Source organism: Heloderma suspectum, chromosome W, assembly GCF_057233095.1.
Source record: "Heloderma suspectum isolate Gila_16-S chromosome W, 16-S_ref, whole genome shotgun sequence".
Taxonomy (NCBI): Eukaryota; Metazoa; Chordata; class Lepidosauria; order Squamata; family Helodermatidae; genus Heloderma; species Heloderma suspectum.
The window spans coordinates 35,486,836-35,507,664 of NC_139475.1; the positions used below are offsets into that span (position 1 = coordinate 35,486,836).

At 49.1% G+C, this 20,829-nt stretch overlaps 1 protein-coding gene across 1 annotated transcript in view; it reads right to left on the reverse strand.

Moving 5' to 3' along the window:
- The window catches only part of LOC146333962 (unconventional myosin-IXb-like), a 102,118-nt gene that overhangs the window by 25,336 nt on the left and 55,953 nt on the right, over positions 1-20,829 (reverse strand). The window contains 10 exon segments of the mRNA XM_084825319.1: positions 143-150; positions 5,798-5,926; positions 6,893-6,932; positions 8,848-8,923; positions 10,338-10,533; positions 11,439-11,580; positions 12,998-13,119; positions 16,184-16,318; positions 16,556-16,672; positions 18,405-18,494. Coding sequence (XP_084681445.1) covers positions 143-150; positions 5,798-5,926; positions 6,893-6,932; positions 8,848-8,923; positions 10,338-10,533; positions 11,439-11,580; positions 12,998-13,119; positions 16,184-16,318; positions 16,556-16,672; positions 18,405-18,494 — 1,055 coding nt within the window.

A 20,829-nucleotide genomic window follows, 5' to 3' on the forward strand; every position in this document is an offset into this window, starting at 1 on the left:
CACATTCCCACAGTGGGAAGCAGCATGCTGGACTAGATGGATCTCTGCTCTGATCCAGCAGGGCTCTTACTATGCTTGATCTCTTTAACTGAGACGCAGGGGGGGAGGGGGCGGGAGGGAGAGAGCACCTTGCCTTCCTCACCTCTTACACTGGAGGTGTCCTCGGACCAGACCCAGGGCGCTGCCCTTTATCCTTCTGACTGGCTGTGAGCTCACCAGGAGCTTCTGAGAGCTCCAACTGAATTGGAGGGGTGTGGCCTGAGTACTCCCAGCAGCTGACTGGGCGGGAAGCTTCAGTCTGTTTCCCGCCTCCCAGCTGAGCAGAGCAGAGCAGAGCAAGCTGCTCCAGCTGGTCCAGGGACTACAGAAGCAGGCAGGGTCCCAGAGAGCGAGCGAACAGGGGGAGCAAACAGGAGTTGGCCAGGGGAGTTCGGCAGGGGAGGTCAAGGGGGAGGCCCCTAACATTTATTTTTTTTTTTTTAACTAACTTTTTCCCATTTATTTGTCTTGTAACACACACTTCCACACCAGTGGGACTCTGCTTTTAACCTCTACTGAGCAGAGGAGCAGGCACAGGCTAGTCTAGAACAATCACAAAGCTAGACACAAAAAGGGAAAAGGGGCTATGGAAGGACAAGACTCTCCAGTGGTGGTGACCTGCAAGGTGTGTGCCATGTTTGTTTTCTTGCCTGAGAACAACATGGCCTACACCTGCAACAAGTGCAAGTTGATCACGCTGCTGGAGGAAAAAGTAAGTGGACTGGAGCGGCGACTGTCAACCCTCCGGGGAATAAGAGAACACGAAGAGTTCTTGGACAGAATGGGGGAACTACAGCAGCAAAGGGCAGACCACAAGCTTGAAGAGCAACAGCAAGATGAGGCAGTGGGAAATGCTGAGGTGAAGAAAAATGGAGTAGAGGATACTCCTTGGAAAACGGTGACAGTTAGGAGAAGAAGAACTAGACGACACTCTGCACCAGTGGAAGCGGTGGAGCTGTGGAACCGATTCCAGGTACTTGCAGATGAGACTGGAGGACAGCCTGCAGAGGAAGAATCACAGGGGAACCTGCATGAGAGTGAGCAAGAGGCTAAAGGTCAGTCAAACAGAGGCGATGAAACCCAGGCCTACAAGAAGAAGAAGAGAAGAGTGGTAGTAGTGGGAGACTCCTTGCTGCGTGGGATCGAGACCCAAGTATGTCGCGAAGACCCGTGGACTCGCCAGGTATGTTGTCTCCCGGGAGGACAGATTAGAGACGTGACTGAAAGGTTGCCTGCACTCATAAAGCCCACTGACAGGTAGCCCTTTCTTCTCATCCATGTGGGAACAAATGATACCGCCAAGCGGAGCTACGAAGAGATCACGTCAGACTTTGAAGCTTTGGGAAGGAAACTCAAGAACTTTGGGGCCCAGATAGTTTTCTCATCCATCCTTCCAGTAGTTAGAAGAGGGATAGAAAGGGAACGAAAAATACTCCGGGTGAATGACTGGCTACGAAGGTGGTGCCGACGAGAGAGATTTGGATTCTGGGACCACGGGCTATACTTCCTGGAAGATGGGCTGTTGGCTAGGGATGGGTTGCACCTCACAAAGGCTGGGAAGAATGTGTTTGGCCACAGCATGAAGAACTTCATCAGGAGGGCTTTAAACTGAATCCTACGGGGAAGGGAGATGTAATGTTGGGGGTAACAATGGACGTAGGCGCATGCACTGCAATGGAGAGAACAGCGCTGATAGCGCCCAATAATAGTCTTCAGACACATGTAGGAAGAAAGCCAGACTATGAAGCACATGGTCTTCGATGTCTATATACTAATGCCCAGAGTATGGGAAACAAACAGAACGAACTTGAACTCTTAATACAGGAGGGAAATTATGACTTGATAGGTATAACTGAGACTTGGTGGGATGACTCTCATGACTGGAATACAGCAGTTGAAGGATATAACTTGTTCAAAAAGAACAGGAGGAACAGAAAGGGAGGCGGGGTTGCACTGTATGTGAAAAATACATATCTCTGCACAGAAATACAGGAGGAGGAGCTTGGTAGCCCCATCGAGAGCATCTGGGTTGAAATAAATGGAGCAAAGAATAAAAGGAACCTGGTGGTCGGAGTCTACTACCGGCCACCCAATCAAGGAGAAGACAAGGATGAAACTTTTTAAAAGCAAATAGCCAATGTTTTAAGGAAGCATGATGTAGTAGTAATGGGGGACTTCAATTTCCCCGATATTTGTTGGGAGACAAATTCTGCAAAACATGGCCCCTCCAGGAAATTCCTGACTTGTGTGGCGGATAACTTCCTCCTACAGAAAGTAGAGGAAGGAACTAGAGGATCGGCTATCCTTGACTTGATCCTAAGCAACAGAGATGACTTAGTGGATAAAGTAGCAGTTACAGGAACTCTGGGGGAAAGCGACCATGTTGTACTTGAGTTCTTGGTTCTAAGGGAAGCAAAAGCCGAGTGTAGTCAAACGCATACCCTGGATTTTAGGAAAGCTGATTTTCATAAACTCAGAACAATGATCAGTAAGGTCCCATGGCAAGCGATGCTAGCGAGAAAAGGAGTCCAAGATGGGTGGGAGCTTTTAAAAAAGGAAATTCTCAAGGCACAACCACAAGCAATTCCAACAAGAAGAAAAGGTGGAAGACAACAGAAGAAGCCAATGTGGCTTCACAAAAAGCTTAGGGATGACCTGAAAACAAAAAAGGACACATATAGGAAGTGGAAAGAAGGCCAAGTAACAAAGGAAGAGTACAGGCAGGTAGCACAGAATTGCAGGGATGGCGTCAGGAAGGCTAAAGCGGAGAACGAGGTGAGGTTAGCGAGGGATGCTAAAAACAACAAAAAGGCTTTCTTCAGCTACGTGCATAGTAAAAGGCAGAGGAAAGAAATGGTTGTTCAGCTATTAAATAAGGATGGCAAAATGATAACAGATGACAAAGAAAAGGCAGAGGTGCTCAATTCCTACTTTGGCTCAGTCTTCTCCCAAAAGAGGGTCTATGACCCCCCTGGCAAAGGCGAAGTACAGGCTGAAGGGGCAGGATTGCAGCTTGAGATCGACAGGCATATGGTCAAGGAACATCTCATTACTTTGAATGAGTTCAAATCTCCAGGGCCAGATGCACTGCATCCTAGAGTAATAAAGGAACTGGCAGAAGAACTCTCAGAACCGCTGTCTATTCTCTTTGAGAAATCATGGAGGACCGGGGAAGTGCCAGAGGACTGCAGGAGGGCTAATGTTGTCCCTATCTTCAAAAAGGGTAAAAAGGAGGAACCTGGGAACTACAGACCAGTCAGTCTGACATCAATCCCTGGGAAAATTCTGGAGCAGATCATAAAGCAATCCATCTGGAAGCACCTTGACAACAATGCAGTGATTCATCGAAGCCAACATGGATTTGTCAAGAACAAGTCCTGCCAGACGAACCTGATCTCATTTTTTGATCAAGTCACCTCCGTTGTGGCCTGTGGGAATGCTGTGGACATCATATACCTCGACTTCAGCAAAGCTTTCGACAAAGTGCCCCATGATATCCTGATGAGCAAACGAGCTCCAAGTGGGCTAGAGGAAACAACGATCCAGTGGATCCACAGTTGGCTACAGAATCGGACTCAAAGAGTGCTTATCAATGGGACCTTCTCAAACTGGGGAGAGGTAATGAGTGGGGTACCGCAGGGCTCAGTCCTGGGCCCAGTGCTCTTCAACATTGTTATTAATTACTTGGAGGAGGAGGTGCAGGGAATGCTGATCAAATTTGCAGATGACACAAAATTGGGCGGGGTGGCTAATACTTTGGAAGACAGAAACAAAGTCAAAGTCATCTGGATAGACTGGAGCGCTGGGCAGAAAACAACAGAATGACATTTAATAGGGACAAATGCCAAGTTCTGCACCTAGGAAAAAGAAACCAAATGCACAGTTACAAGATGGGGGATATGTGGCTCAACCACACTACAAGCGAGAAGGATCTTGGAATTGTTGTCGATCACAAGCTGAATATGAGCCAACAATGTGATGTGGCTGCAAAAAAGGCAAATGCTATTTTGGGCTGCATTCATAGAAGCATCGCTTCCAAATCCCGGGAAGTGCTAGTTCCCCTCTACTCAGCACTGGTTAGGCCTCATCTGGAGTACTGTGTCCAGTTCTGGGCACCACACTTTAAGAAGGATGCAGACAAACTGGAGAGGGTCCAGAGGAGGGCAACAAAGATGATCAGGGGACTGGAAACAAAGCCCTATGAGGACAGACTGAAGGAACTGGGCATGTTTAGCCTTGAGAAGAGAAGACTGAGGGGGGATATGATAGTGCTCTCCAAGTACTTGAAAGGTTGTCACAGAGAGGGAGGCCAGGATCTCTTCTCCATCATCCTGGAGCACAGGACAAGGGATAATGGGCTCAAGTTACAGGAAGCCAGATTCTGGCTGAACATCAGGAAAACCTTCCTGTTAGAGCAATGCGACAATGGAGCCCATGACCTGGAGAGGCGGTGGGCTCTCCCACACTGGAGGTGTTCAAGACGAGGCTGGACAGCCACCTGTCTGGGATGCTCTGACTTGGATTCCTGCATTGAGCAGGGGGTTGGACTCGATGGCCTTGTAGGCCCCTTCCAACCCTACTATTCTATGATTCTATGAGGGAGATGAACTGGCTCCTGTTCCAGCTGGACTTTCCCTGCCCCTAGGGTTACCTTCTACCAACTCTCCTGTGGGATGGAGCCTGACGATTTTTAAAAGCAAATGGTATTATTTATTGTGATATTATTAATTTGATGCTACTAAGCTGCCTCGGTAGTATTTGTATCCTGAAAGGCAGCATATAAATAACAGCAAAAAATAAATACAGAAAACGTAATAAAGATCTTAAGTGTTGAGTATCTGCTGCTGCTCTAAACTGCTAATAGGGCTTCCTTGTTAATTTGTGTCTATTTGGGGGGGGTTGTATTTTTACAGTTCTATGTAAGCCACCCTGTCTCCCATAAAGAAGATGGGAGACATTTTTATACTGCCCAATAGCCAAAGCTCTCTGGGCGGTTCACAAAAAAATCACAAAAATGCCTGGGAAAATCAATAGGTCTTCACCTGGCGCCGAAAGGAATACAATGTAGGTGCCAGGCAAACCTCACCAGGGAGCTCATTCCAGAGCCGGGGTACCACAGCAGAAAAAGCCCTCCTCCTAGTAGCCACCCGCCTCACTTCCTTTGGCAGGGGCTCACGGAGGAGGGCCACTGACGATGATCTTAAGGTCCAGGCAGGCACATATGGGAGGAGGCGATCCTTCAGGTAGCCTGGCCCCAAGCCGTTAAGGGCTTTGAATGTTAATACCAGCACTTTGAATCGGGCCTGGAAAGGGCCTGGAAAGGGACTGGCAGTCAGTGCAGCTGGAAAAGTACTGGCATAATAGGAGTTCATTGGCCAGTCCCTGTTAACAATCTTACTGCCCTATTTTGGGCCAGTTGAAGTTTCCGGACCGTTTTGAAAGGCAGCCCCACATATAACACACTGCAGTAATCCAGACGAGAAGTGATCAGAGCATGGATAACTGTCGCTAGGCTCTCTCTGCCCAGGTAAGGGCGCAGTTGGTATACCAGCCTAAGCTGATAGAAAGTGCTCCATGCCACTGAGTTCACCTGTGCCTCAAGTTGCAGTTCTGGGTCCAAGAGCACCCCCAAACTACAAATGTGATCCTTTAGGGGGAGTGCAGCCCCCTCCAGAATAGGGAGCACTCAAAAGGCACACGCGGAGGAGAAAAGATTTCCCCCTCAGATCTGGCTCCTCTCAGCCAGGCGCTCTCTTACCTGGAACTGAGCACTGATGCTGGGCGGCTTCTTCTTCTTGTGCAAATGCAGGAGGGATTTCGTGGTCCGGTCATGCAACGTCATGCTCACAATGAGCTTCAGGGACTTGGAGTCCAGCAAATTCTGCAGCTGAGAGGATTGGCCCCGTTACAAGCCACACCCCCATGGAGGCAGCCAAAATGATCCCAGCACAGAAATCATGCCACAGGGTGGGGCTGGCAAGCCAAACAAGAAGGATTTTGTTTGCGCCATTCACATTTGCTTTCTACAGCTGTTTTGTCACCAGCAGCGGGGATGGGGGCAGATGAGAAATTATGGAGAAGAGTCAAGTGCTATATACTCTGACAACCAGCAGTCCTCTTCCATGCCCCTCCTTTCCAGACACTTTTGCCTGCCTTTTTCAGTCATCTCATAAGGACTAGGAACTTTTATTTGGTTTAAATGTAGGTCGGGATTTGTAGGTGACTGAACTCTGCTTAGCAGGCCTCGAAAGCTTGCCCAGTGTGGTTGAGGATGTACACAACACATACATAACCCTGCCTTTATCCTTCTGCATTTCTAGGTTGTCTGCATTTTGTGTATACCAGGGGTGTTGAATGTTTGGCCCGCCAGCCAAATCCAGCCCACCTGCGTTCCTCAGATGGCCCCACCCACTTCCCCTGGCCCCACCCCCCTTCCCGATCACCAATCATTTGGTAGATCCCCAGCTTTTGCGCAGTTCCCCTGCCCCCACCACGTTCTAAAAGGTTGAAATGCCTCTCGTAAGACTGAGTTACTGGCAGGAAGAGCTTGAAGGTAAAATATGGTGGCATTTTTGTTATTTTTGCTGTCCCTGCCGATCATTGGAATGCTGCCCCCAAGATCTCCAAAACTGAAAGCGGACACCCCTGGTGTACACCCACAGCCACACTGCACAAAGTTTTGAGGTCTGGTTGAGCAGAATTCACATACTGTGTTGTATACCCACCTTTCTCTGGACATAAAAAGAAAAGAAAACCAAGACAAACATATCCACCCACCCCCTAAAATATTTCTTCTTTAAAAAAGAAAACAAAACAAAACCCAGTATATCTCAAACCGGATTTTGAAGCTTACCTTTGGGATGACCTGCTTTTGCTTTGTACCTCTACTCTTCCTGTTGAAATACGAAGTTATTGGAGAGATAAAAATGCCGTCAGGGTTTCTATTTTGTTAGTTCAGCAAAGCACATCTTGCAAATTAGGTCAAGCAAAGCAGCCAAGAACAAGGTGATGGAGGGAGGGAGGGAGAAAGGGAGGGAGAGAGAGAGGTGGAGGGGTTGTATTTTTTTGTATTGAGAGAGAGAGAGAGAGAGAGAGTCCGAGACTCAGAGAGTGTGTGTGAGAATGAGTGAGAGGTGGGGTGGTGGTATTATTTTTGGTATTATTTTTTGTATTAAGAGAGTGAGAGAGAGACAGAGTGTTAGAGAGTGAGTGAGTGTGAGAGATTGAGGGAGAATGTGTGAGAATGAGTGAGAGATGGGGTTTTTTGTAATATTCCCCTTGAGAATAATTTGACCCAAAGCCGGCTTGTAAATCTCCAAAATAAACAAACAAGAAGGTAAGAAACCGGAGGGTGTCCTACTGCTTCTTCCCCTCTGCAGTGGAAAAGAGGACCCTTCCCTCTCTCCCAAGCCCTCCTCCTCTGCCAGTGTCATAGGGCTCTGAGAGATGCCGGGAGGGATTCTCTCCTGCTTACATCAAAGTTTGGAGACAGAGGAAAGGCAGCTCTCTCCTGCTGCTCAAAAGAGCTTCCTGCTGTTCTTCACCTTTTCTAAAATGCAGCTCAAGTGAGCAAAAAAGCCACTGTATGTGTGCCAGAGGGCACTGGGTTGGTGGCAACCACAAACAGGTGGCTTGGAAGCCAAGCCAGCATTTCTAGACCCTCCCTCCTCTGCAAACACGCAAGTCCTAAAGGGGAAGGCTATCAATAGCTATTAGTCGTTTTGTTGTATTTTGTGTTATTTGTATTTGTATTGTACGCCGCCTAGAGTGGCTGGGTAGCCAGCCAGATGGGTGGCTAATAAATCAAATGGATACAGAGAGTACAGAGAGAGTTATAAATCTCCAAAATAAACAAAGAAGGTAAGAAACAGGAGGGAGTCCTACTGCTTCTTCCCCACCCTCCAGAGAGGCACAGGCCAAAAAGGAAAGGAAAGGAGGAAAAAGATGACAACAGAAGTGTGAAAGGTCACTCCTGGGCAGAAGAATATTCTTGGTTCTCCTGAGATGCACAGGTGGGTCAATCGTTCTTTTGGCTTTTATAAGGTGCCCCCAAATTCCTCTAAACAGTTTGTTGCTTTAGAGCAGCATTACAGATTTGCACTGGCAGGCCAACTTGGAACAAGGGGTTCCATGAGAATAGCCCAATTGTGAGCTCCAGTTATTTCAGGACTGAAGTTACAGTAGTAACTTCAGTAGTCTGTACAGTACAGAGAGACAGAGAGAGAGACAGAGAGAGAGACCGAGACCTCGAGAGGGACCGGGACCGAGAGAGAGAGAGAGAGAGACAGAGAGACAGAGAGAGACCGACAGAACGACAGACAGACAGAACGACAGACAGACAGAACGACAGACAGACAGACTTTGCACAGAGACTTTGTAGAAGCCAAGTTTGTCTACACAAGAACCACAAAGGTGGGGAAGGAAAGGAGAAGCAAGTGCCTGATCAATACATACTGGCAAAGCTCCAAAGCTAGTTTCTGCAATGCAGGTAGCATGCAGACCTCGACAAGAGCCCTGAAGTCACTCGCGCAAAACTTTTATTATTTTTTTGGCTTGAGCTCTCCTCTCTTGCTGGACAACCTGTTTAGGTCTTTTCCCCCAGAAAGATGCTGTGTTTTTCTTCTTCTTGCAGTTTTGTTTTTAATTGTTGACCCACAGACAGAATCATCTAGGAGCGATTGCAGGAGAGCGAAAAGCAGACTGGGCAATGATGCAACGCAAGGTCCCCTTTTCTTGTCTGAAGTGTCTGGAAAGACAGACACCCCCCACCCCCAATAATGAAAAAACCAAATGAAATATGTCTCCTACCGATAAGTTCTCTCAATCCATGTGTTGGCTTGCTGCAGTTCTCCAAGGGGAATCCTGGGTCCGTGTTGCACCACCCCTGATGGGGAAGAGGGAAAAAAAGAACTATGTTGGTACGAGATGTGTTTGTCAAGCTCCCTTTAGTGGCTTTGCCAGACAGGAAACTGAGGCTTGTCTGGTTACCTTTTGGCTTAATAACTGCTCTCAAAGAATGGCAAGTGGTATCTCAGAGCATATTTTAATGCTTATTTAAATATTTCTGTACCACTCCTTCAAACCAATTCCAACGTGGCTTACAACAATCAGAAGCACAACATTCACTTTAAAATACAATAGACAAGAAATATCGGCACACAGCAGTAGTATTCAAAATACCTGAGCAACTCAGACAGCTTTAGCTGGATGCCTAAGAGATAAGAGTGTTGGTGCCCATGTCTGCCTTCCTATGGTCAAAGCTATCACCATGATATGGCAAATAAGCCCTGGCACTCAAGACACAATCCAACAACACTCCTAGGGAAGAAAGGATGTTTTTAAGCTTGTTGCAGCAAAACACAACCAGTCTCCAGGTGTGGCTGGGAAGGATCCTTCTCTGCCTGACCCCCCGACACCCACCCCCCCCCCGAGAGCCGCTGCCAGTCCAGGTGAGACAATGCCAAGCAGGATGGACTCAGTCTGCCTCTGTACAAGGCAGCTTCCTCTGTACCAATCACGCTCCAGTGCCTTAAAGCTGATGCCACAACACATATGTATGTCCTCAAAGCATCATAAGACTCTTTGCTCCTTTTGAACCAGCCATGGGCTATCTGAAGTCCTGAGTTACCCTGGTTAGTGTCTTAAGACTCAGTCTGTGCAACCACCCCTAAACTCCCCTTGCACCAACTGCCAAGATTCCAGCAGGCTGTACAGAAGGAGACGAGAGGGGAAGCGCCCGGCTGGGGGACAACTTCATTTTTTCCTCTTCCCTCCCTGTTCCCTTGCGTGCTGTGTAGATTGTAAGCCTGCGGGCAAGGACTGCCTGGTTTTACTGAAGGCATGTAAGCCACTCCAGGAACCCTTTTGGCTGAGGAGCGGGACAGAAATGTTTTAAAATAAGTGAACTCCATGAGCAGGTTGTGTGAGATTTAGGAACGCCAGCAGCTGCCTCATACCCGGTCAGACCACTGATCCATCAAGCCCAAGTAAGAGCTTTAAGCTACAATATGTGGGTACTTCGGCCCTGCCTATTGCTGGAATGTGGCCCTCGAGAGCTTCTCTGAAATGGAATCTGGCCCGCAGGCTGAACAAGGCTCTGCACCCCTGATCTAGACAAATACAGCCTACTCTGAGTGGCAGCCGCCTTCCAGGGTCGCAGACAGAGAGAGACCTCTCCTGTCATCCATTGCCTCAGATCCTTTCAACTGGAGGCTGACCAGCTGACAGCAGGTGCTCCCCTCCCAAACAAGCACCCCCTCCCCCGATTTACACCAAGGTTTCTCTTTGCTCACGCTCACCAGCCATTTTCTGCGCTCTCTGCCAACCGGCCTCCGCAAAGACCGCCATGGCTCGGATGGCTGCACGGAGTGTGGCCCACCGGAAGACAGCCACTGGGTCCATGCCAATGAGCTCGCGCACATAGGCGCTGTCGCTGCTGCGCAGCAAGGCAACGATGTCCGGCCGCATGTAATCCATGTTCTTCTCTCGGAAATCCTGCAAGGAAGGGAGGCCACGGAAGCCAAAGCACAAGGTCGAGGTGAGAGGGACACAGAGCGGCCTGCCCCACAAGCATAAGACCAGGATGCTTCCCCTCCCCGCTGTAGGACTCGAATCAGGGGTCGCTCAGTGGAGGCAAGAGGGAGTGCTTAAGGAACTCCCCACCATAAGATGTGATGACGGCACCTAGCTTACACACTTTTAAAAGGTCTACCAACGGAGCCTACCAACAACAGACAGAACAGTGGTTAGTGCTGGTACCCTGTACAGAACTGGTACACCTTTTCATGTCGTGCATGTCTTGGGGGGGGGGGGGGGATTAGGATAGTTACCCTAAGAGGCACAACTTCCCGTGTCACATGAACCTAGACAGGGTGGCTTATTGCCGTGGTTAACAAGCCACCCAGAACTCATGGGCTGTTGTAGCCACTGTGGCTTATTGCCCCTGCCATGATCCTGTAAACTAGCTCTATATATTGCTCCCTGTGGTCATGAAAAGTGTTTTGGGGCAGCTTGGTCTTGAATGGGAAATCACGGCCCATCCATTTGACAAAAGACCTGCTCCTGGTAGAAATAAAAATGGCCAGGACTGGTTTGGTGATACGGATCTGCCTGGATTTGGGGACTCTCCTTGAGGGTGGGGCTACGGGGACCATCATGCTGAGCGCCTCCACTGCAAAACTGACCACTGCCTTTGAGCCTCAGAAGCGGGGTGGGTGGGGGAGTTGTTGCCTTCATATCCCCCTTGCGGGCTTCTCAGAGGCAGGCAGGATGTGAACTAGATGGGCCTTACCCTGACCCAGCCAGGCTCTTCTTACAGGCTCTTAGTCTCAACCAGAGCCTGCCGGTTCAACGCAAGCAAATCCGCGACCCCCTTTGCTGCTGGGACTCTCATCCTGTACCTTTATCTGGTATTTCACTTTGCCTGCAAACTGCTGGATGATGAAAGCAGGTTCCAGGACGGGCGTCCCGATGAAGAACTTGTTGTCTTCATGCTGCTGCTTGAACTTGGCGAGAAGCGTCTGGCTGGTGGCATGCGGAAAGCTGTGAGTGACAAAGGAGGGCGCCGAGGGCAGGAGAAGGTGAAGCCTTCCCCGCAGCCCAGAGTGGAGACTCAGAGGCCCAGGAAGGGCAGCAGCAGCCTTGCTACAGGGGGCGCCCTGAGAGTTCCCAGGATGGGGAGGCAGTGTGCTCAGGCAGAGAAGATGGGCGGTACCCATTTCACACCTCCTGACTCTCTCTCCAGTAACTTCACCAGTCTTTGTGTGACATTATTCTTGCTACGAATCTCAACTGTCCAGAGAATCTTTGGTGGACAGAGAGGCAGGAGCATAAATATTTTCGGGAAAGGAAAGAAACCACGCCATGACCAAATTCTACAACGAGGCTTCTGTCCATTCGCCGGCATAACAGATTCAGGGCACAATCCTACGCATGTTTACACAGAAAAAAGTCCTACGGCTCCCAGCAGGACTGGGTAGGACTTTGTTCTCTCTGAACATGCACAGGGCTGCACCTTGAGACGTTCTATATCCAAGGCCTGTCAACGAAAGATGGATTCTATGCCCTTTGTTGAAATTAGGCAAATTTGCATTACTGCTCCTATTTTACATAATTCATGGGGGTTGGACTCGATGGCCTTGTAGGACCCTTCCAACCCTACTATTCTATGATTCCAGTCCCGGATAGTTATTTGGTGATGGTGGTGGGAGACACAAGATGTTGGGATGGACCCTGGTGTTCTCCCACCTGGCACTGGCCAGACACTGACCAGCTGAGCTTCAAGCAACATGCACATGTCATGTGTCTTAGAAACCCTTCAGCATCTCCAGCTCCCCACACCAGCAAAGATGGCACTCTCAGCAAAGGGGACCCCCTGCCCCCCAATAAAACAGTGTCAGTAAGCATGTGAATTGCCACATAAAACCCCAACGCCAAGAATCCAGCCAGAAGCAAGGCTACAAAACAGAAACAGCTAGCCTCTCTTGGGGACTTTGGCGACAACACTGCACAGTGACCTTACAGGGATACCTCTGGCTGAATGGGCACTGTCTCAAGGCTGGGGTGAGATCGCATAGGTGGTCCCTCCCCCTCCTCAAAATGGAGAAGGTACAAATATCCGATTCATCTGTGTTTGTGTCCCCCAACACACACACCCCACACACTTTATTTTGGCTTGGCTGGGACCAACTGTCCTAGGATGCCTCCTCTCTCAGAACTGTTCCTCTCCACCTAACATTTATGTCAATGTATGAAGAATTTGCACCTGGATTTGCTTCTTTTCTCATTCCCTCCCCCCCCCCTTCTCCTTTCATATCGTGCCTATTAGACTGTAGGCGTGTCAGCAGGGGCTGTGCTGTTGTTTCCCTTTTTGAATCTGTAAGCACTTTTTAACTAAACAATTTGCCCCTCCCCACTCACTAGGGCTCTCTCTCCACCACCACCAGACAGCTGCGCTTACTTGCTTTCTTCGTCTAGCAGGTAGAAGAGGCCAGTTGGCTTCTTGCTGATCAAATGGATGCAGGCCACGTTGTCAGTGTAGTCGATGTTGTGCCATGTAATCCCTTCACTCCGATACTCCTCCTACAAACAGACACAAGTAGAAGACCATGCACGGTGTGGAGAGGTTATCTCCCTCTCTCCTAGTGTTAGAACTTGGGGGCTATTCAATGAAATGGATTGGATGCTGACTGCAGTGAGGAAAATAAAAGGCGACGCTCGGTGCCTTGCTCCAGCTGCACTTTTCTCTCCACCAGGAAAGTGAGATGGATTCCAGGAGAGAGGGGGGAACAGGCTGACAAAGACCACCTCAGGCTCCTGCTCTGGCTGGCTGGCCCCTACCGTCCCTCGGAGCCTTCTACCATCACTGCCCTGACCTCATCAGGGCACCAGACGAAGCACTGGCTGGAGATTTTCCAGTTGGCAGTTCAGCCAGGGAAAGCCCACGAGGGGAAGGCAAAGGATGACTATGCGGCCAGCTTTGTTCCTGCTTCTCATTCCCTGCATGGGGAACGAGATGCAGGAGCAAAACACACTCAGCCAGCCCTTGCAGGAAGTCCTGCAAGCGCCTGCCTGCTGAGTAGGGATGCTGGAGAAATTCGAGACAGACTAAAATGAGCTTGGATTTCTGAGAATCCAACCTGTGGAATCTGCTGCAGAGCAGCCCTCACAGGCTGTGCGGCATCTGCGGACTTTTGGATGATTTTTTTACTTTCCCAAAATGTATGCATATACATTTGTAGGAAAGAATGTAAGTTTCCGCTGAGGAAACATTGACTGGAATGGGGGACAATACGCTAATCGTTACATACTAAGGTAAATTACATAAATATCGACGTTAACGATTTGCGTATTTTTCCACACAACGAAAAAAAAAATATTCGCATCTGTCTGTGGGCGGATGATGGAACAAAAGGAGCCTGATGATCCGCGAAACGCAATTGAGCAGATTTTACACAGTCTGTACATCCCTACTGCTGAGTGCGCTAAGTAAGGGGAGTCCCCTTGTCATCTGCAATCACAGATCAGAAATAACAACAGGATTCTTCTCCCTTCCCCAAGCCCTTGGTGACCAATATGACAGGGGGCAGGGCTTAAGGAGGGGCCCACAGAGAGAGCCAAAGCCTTGATGGGTTAGATGGGGAACCTCCATAGGCTGAATTAGACCCATGGGCTGAAGGTTTCCCATCCTTGCTGCATGGGGTGCTCTTCCCCACAACCCTTTCACTGACGTTAAGATGAAAACACTTGTTATTCTGGGGGGAATGCTCACTATTTTAATGAGGTTTTTTTTTTCAATTCAGCTGTTCTATTTTCTGTTTTCTGTAGATTTTTTAAATGTTGTAAACTGCTTTCTTCTGCAAAGTGGTTTACAAATATTAGAAATACATGAATGAAAATAACGAGGAAGGAACTGCTCCAGCAGTATTCAGTTTGCAAAGCAACCTTCCCCAACTGAGTGTCCTCCAGATGCGTTGGACATGGTTGCGGGACAGCTCCAGGCACTCTTGAATGAAACGGATTATCTAGATCCATTTCAATTGGGCTTCAGGCCTGGCTTTGGAATGGAAACTGCCTTGGTCGCCCTGTGGGATGACCTCTGCTGGGAGAGGGACAGGGGGAGTGCGACCCTGTTGATTCTCCTGGACCTCTCAGCGGCTTTCGATACCATCAACCACGGTATCCTTCTGGATAGGCTGTCTGGGCTGGGAGTTGGAGGCACTGCACTGCAGTGGTTCCACTCCTACTTGGATGGCCGATTCCAGAAGGTGGTGCTGGGGGATTATTGCTCTGTGCCATGGCAATTGTGCCATGGGGTTCCACAGGGCTCTATTTTATCCCCCATGCTGTTCAACATCTACATGAAACCACTGGGGGAGGTTATCCGGAGGTGTGGGCTGAGGTGCCATCAATATGCGGATGACACCCAGCTCTACCTCTCTTTCTCATCAAACCCAGGCGAGGCAGTGGCTGTTCTGAATCAGTGCCTAGGCACGGTAATGGACTGGATGAGGGCCAATAAACTGAAACTCAATCCAGACAAGATGGAGGCACTGTTAGCAGGTGGTTCTTCTGCCCGGCTAGGTGATATTCAACCTGTTCTGGAGGGGGTTGCACTCCCCCTAAAGGATCAGGTTCGTAGTTTGGGGGTGCTCTTGGATCCAGAACTGTCACTTGAGGCACAGGTGAACTCAGTGGCATGGAGCACTTTTTATCAGCTTAGGCTGGTATACCAACTACGCCCTTCTCTGGACAGAGAGAGCCTAGCGACAGTTATCCACGCTCCGGTAACTTCTCGTCTGGATTACTGCAGTGTGCTATATGTGGGGCTGCCTTTGAAAATGGTCCGGAAACTTCAGCTGGTCCAAAATAGGGCAGCAAGATTGTTAACAGGGACTGGCCTGCGAGCTCATATTACGCCAGTACTTTTCCAGCTGCACTGGCTGCCAGTCCCTTTCCAGGCCCGATTCAAAGTGCTGGTGTTAATATTTAAAGCCCTTAACGGCTTGGGGCCAGGCTACCTGAAGGATCGCCTCCTCCCATATGTGCCTGCCCGGACCTTAAGATCATCGTCAGCGGCCCTTCTCCGTGAGCCCCTGCCAAAGGAAGTGAGGCGGGTGGCTACTAGGAGGAGGGCTTTTTCTGCTGTGGTACCCCGACTCTGGAATGAGCTCCCTGGTGAGGTTCGCCTGGCACCTACATTGTATTCCTTTCGGCGCCAGGTGAAGACCTTTTTATTTTCCCAGGCATTTTAGCTTTCTAAACTTTTAGCTTTGCTGTTTTAAATCTGTATTTTAAACTCCTGCACCGCTGCTAGGTTTTATTGTGGTTGTATTATTATATTGTGGTTTTAATGTTCTGTATATTTTAAATTGTTTTATTGTGTGCTGTTTGGTTTTAATTTTTGTGAACCGCCCAGAGAGCTTCGGCTATTGGGTGGTATAGAAATGAAATAAATAATAATAAATAATAACAACTCCCATTTTTCCCACCCAGCAAGACCCACAAGCCCTAACTTAGCATCTATGTAGCACTCTGAGTTGCATACACATTATTTTGCCATCACCTTAATCACCAGTCCTGTCCCCTTCGATTTAATCCGCAACCAAGGGCAAAGGAAGTCCTCCCTGTCTCCTCCACGTCTCACCTGTTCGAGCTTGAAAACATGTTGATTGAAGTAATAGTGCAGCTGCTCGTTCGCATAGTTGATGCAGAACTGCTCAAAACTGTTGGTTTTGAAGTCTTCAAAGCCAAAGATGTCCAGCACGCCAATGGACAAACACTGCACAGCGGGAAAGACGGGGCAATCAGTGGGATGGGCAACCGCCATCGTTTGAGGGACACGCGCCCAAAGCTCCACATGGGCTTTGCCTACTGGAAGGGGAAGGGTTCCTAAAACAGCCCCCTCCCCCTTTTGCAAGTCAAGTGTCTCAAATTGCTGGGTGCTGACCAGGCTTAGCAACGGACAGACCCACAGCCCAGACGGTAAGGAACATCTGCCCGCTTCCTGAACACCTACCGTAACAGACTCTTCCATATCCTTCTTGTTGAGGAGTGCGTGGTTAATTCGCAGAACTATCCAGTCAAAGAGCGCGCTGTAGAGAGACTTCGCCATGGAGTCACGAGCTGTGATGGCCTGCAGATTAAAAACAAAACAAAACAACCCACACTGTTTTCTACTTCCCTCTTAATGTTGTTGTCAAGGGCTCTTTGGAGGCCTCTCTCAGTCTAATCCAGTAGCCAAGTCCAGACACAGACAAAGGGATTCTTTTCAAAGCTTTATTCCTCTTTTACAACTTAACAACTCTACCGTTAGCAACTAGATATGAGCAGCAGAGTACCTATGCCCTATGTTGGAACAGTTGGTCCCCGTTTGAAGGAGAATCACTGGCAGAGCCTGAACTTAAGGGCTAGGGAGAGTCCCTCCCCTTTTCCCTTGGATCCTCTGGGCGCAACCATTGTTTGCGCGCCAACCGGGCACTACGCCTCCTTTCCGCGCCCTCCATTTGGCACCACTCCCTGCGTCGGCGTCACGCATCCAGCAAGCCCTCTTCCCACGCTCTCTCACTCCCGGGACTGCTATCTATGCCAGAAATGCTGGTGGGAGGAATCTCTGCCAGCTGTTGGCCCTGGGAAGGATGATCGCGCCCCTCTCCCAGGAGCGGCTGCTCTTCCTCAGAATCAGAACTACTCTGGGCTTCTATGGGCTGTCCACCCTGACAGTTGTTGCACACCCCTCCGAACAAGAAAAAGCAAAATACCACTGAAATTGTATTTCACACTCATGCCCTCATCAGATTCCTCCCACCCTCCACACCGGATCACATTTATTTTCTTCTTTTTAGGCTTCCCCCCCACCCCAAAAGACTCAGAGTGGATTATAGGAGGCAGGTTTGGAAGACAGCTGCCTACCTTTAAAGGATTGTGGCACAATTCAGGAAGAAACCAAGGTTGGAGGGGCCTGGTGTGTGTGTGTGTGTGTGTGTGTGTGTGTGTGTGTGCGCGCGCGAAGACCAACTACAAAAAACGCTGCTACTTAAACAAAACCCAAGGTTCCCCTTTACGCACCCTGATCCTTAAATTCTCTTTCTCTCTATTTTCCCAGCTCTTTGTGTACTCTAGATGTAGGCGCCACATAAACAAGTATTACTGTTCTACAATTCTGCACAAAACAGAAAGGAACAGTGGACAGACCGTACATCTTCATTCCATTCTAGTGCTGGAAGTTGACCCATTCCCGGCTGCCTTTCTCACAGGACTGAGAATTCAGCATCCTTAAGAACTTCAACCCTACACCCACCCCTCTGCCAAAAACAACTGAGAAGGTAATGGTGGAAGTGTACAGGTGACATGTATTAAAAAGCTCCGGAGTAAAGGGGGTGCAGGAGAGGGACATTTCCGGAGACTGGAGGGAGGAGTTCATTTTATTTATTACATTTACATCCTGCCCTTTAAACTCCCCCCCACAACAAGCTTATGACCCTACTGGGGCCAAAGGCAAAAAGTTACAGAGTCAAACTGCCAAAATACGAGCATATCGCAGCGTAAAGGTCTTCCTGCCAGTAACTCAGTCTTTGGAGTGACATTTCAACCTTTCAGATTGGGGGAAAGATCTGCGCAAAAGCCAGAAAACCACTAAACAATTGGCAGTCAGTGGAAAGGGGGTAGGGCCGTGGAAAGGGGGTGGGGACACGGCCATGCAGAGGGTCAGCTGGGAACCTAAGGAAGGCCAGATTTGGCCCTCGGGCCTCAAGTTCTACACCCCTGTTGTAAGTTAATAAATAAGGTTTCTCAGCCCACCCCACAATTTGAAATTGCCCCTTCTCCATGCCCTTTTGAATAATCCCAGCAAGCACAAAGGCCCTCACCTCACTGAGGCTGTATGGCAGGATCAGCTTATCGTTCACCGTCACCATTTTTCTTTTCGTCAATACTTCCACTAAGATTTCACATTTCACCTGGTGTGGTGGGAGGGAGAAGAGCTGAAGTGAACGGCCTGGCAAACAGGAGGCAGAGGCAACACGAAGCGCACCCACCGCTGCTCTGTTATCCTTGGAGAACGGAATCCTTGTGGCACTGCTCTCCCAGTCACTAAGTGGCTGCTCTGGGAAATGGGGCAGCGGCCACTTCTCGTGGTTTTAATCATGAGGCTTGAGGAATATATTTGTCTTGTAACACACACTTCCACACCAGTGGGACTCTGCTTTTAACCTCTACTGAGTAGAGGAGCAGGCACGGGCTAGTCTAGAACAATCACAGAGCTAGACACAAAAAGGGAAAAGAGGCAATGGAAGGACAGGACTCTCCAGTGGTGGTGATCTACAAGGTGTGTGCAATGTTTGTTTTCTTGCCCGAGACCAACATGGCCTACACCTGCAACAAGGGCAAGTTGATCACACTGCTGGAAGGAAAAGTAAGTGGACTGGAGAGGCGACTGTCGACCCCCCGGGGAGTAAGAGAACACGAAGAGTTCTTGGGACAGAATGGGGGAACTACAGCAGCAAAGGGAAGACCAGAAGCTTGAAGAGCAACAGCAAGATGGGGCAGAAGTGGGAAATGCTGAGGCGAGGAAAAATGGAGTAGAGGATACTCCTTGGAAAAGGGTGACAGTTAGGAGCAGAAGAACTAGACGCCACTCTGCACCAGTGGAAGCAGTGGAGCTGTGGAACCGATTCCAGGTAATTGCGGTTGAGACTGGAGGACAGCCTGCAGAGGAAGAACCACAGGGGAACCTACATGAGAGTGAGCAAGAGGCTGAAGGTCAGTCAAGCAGAGTCGATGAAACCCAGGCCTACAAGAAGAAGAAGAGAAGAGTGGTCGTAGTGGGAGACACCTTGCTGCGTGGGATCGAGACCCAAGTAGGTCGCGAAGACCCGTGGACTCGCCAGGTATGTTGTCTCCCGGGAGGACAGATTAGAGACGTGACTGAAAGGTTGCCTGCACTCATAAAGCCCACTGACAGGTAGCCCTTTCTTCTCATCCATGTGGGAACAAATGATACCGCCAAGCAGAGCTACGAAGAAATCATGTCAGACTTTGAAGCTTTGGGAAGGAAACTCAAGAACTTTGGGGCCCAGATAGTTTTACCATCCATCCTTCCAGTAGTCAGAAGAAGAATAGAGAGGGAAAGGAAAATACTCCGGGTGAATGACTGGCTACAAAGGTGGTGCCGACAAGAGAGATTTGGATTCTGGGACCACGGGCTACAGTTCCGGGAAGATGGGCTGTTGGCAAGGGAAGGGTTGCACCTCACAAAGGCTGGGAAGAATGTGTTTGGCCACAGCATGAAGAACTTCATCAGGAGGGCTTGAAACTGAATCCTACGGGGGAGGGAGACGTAATGTTGGGGGTAACCATGGACGTAGGCGCGTGCACCGCAACCGAGAGAACAGCTCTGATAGCGCCCAATAATAGTCTTCAGACACATGTAGGAAGAAAGCCAGACCATGAAGCACACGGTCTTCGATGTCTATATACTAATGCCCAGAGTATGGGAAACAAACAGAACTAACTTGAACTCTTAATACAAGAGGGAAATTATGACTTGATAGGTATAACTGAGACTTGGTGGGATGACTCTCATGACTGGAATACAGCAATTGAAGGATATAACTTGTTCAAAAAGAACAGGAGGAACAGAAAGGGAGGTGGGGTGGCACTGTATGTGAAAAATACATATCTCTGCACAGAAATACAGGAGGAGGAGCTTGGTAGCCCCATCGAGAGCATCTGGGTTGAAATAAATGGAGCAAAGAATAAAAGGAACCTGGTGGTCGGAGTCTACTCCTGGCCACCCAGTCAAGGAGAAGATGAGGATGAAAGTTTTGAAAAGCAAATAGCCAATGTTTTAAGGAAGCATGATGTAGTCGTAATGGGGGACTTCAATTTCCCCGATATTTGTTGGGAGACAAATTCTGCAAAACATGGTCCCTCCAGGAAATTCCTGACTTGTGTGGTGGATAACTTCCTCCTACAGAAAGTAGAGGAAGGAACCAGAGGATTGGCTATCCTTGACTTGATCCTAACCAACAGAGATGGCTTAGTGCATAAAGGAGCAGTTACAAGAACTCTGGGGGAAAGCGACCATGTTGTACTTGAGTTCTTGGTTCTAAGGGAAGCAAAAGCTGAGTGTAGTCAAACGCGTACCCTGGATTCTAGGAAAGCTGATTTTAATTCACTCAGAACAATGATCAGGAAGGTCCCATGGCAAGCGACACGAATGAGAAAAGGAGCCCAAGATGGGTGGGAGCTTTTAAAAAAGGAAATTCTCAAGGCACAATTACAAACAATTCC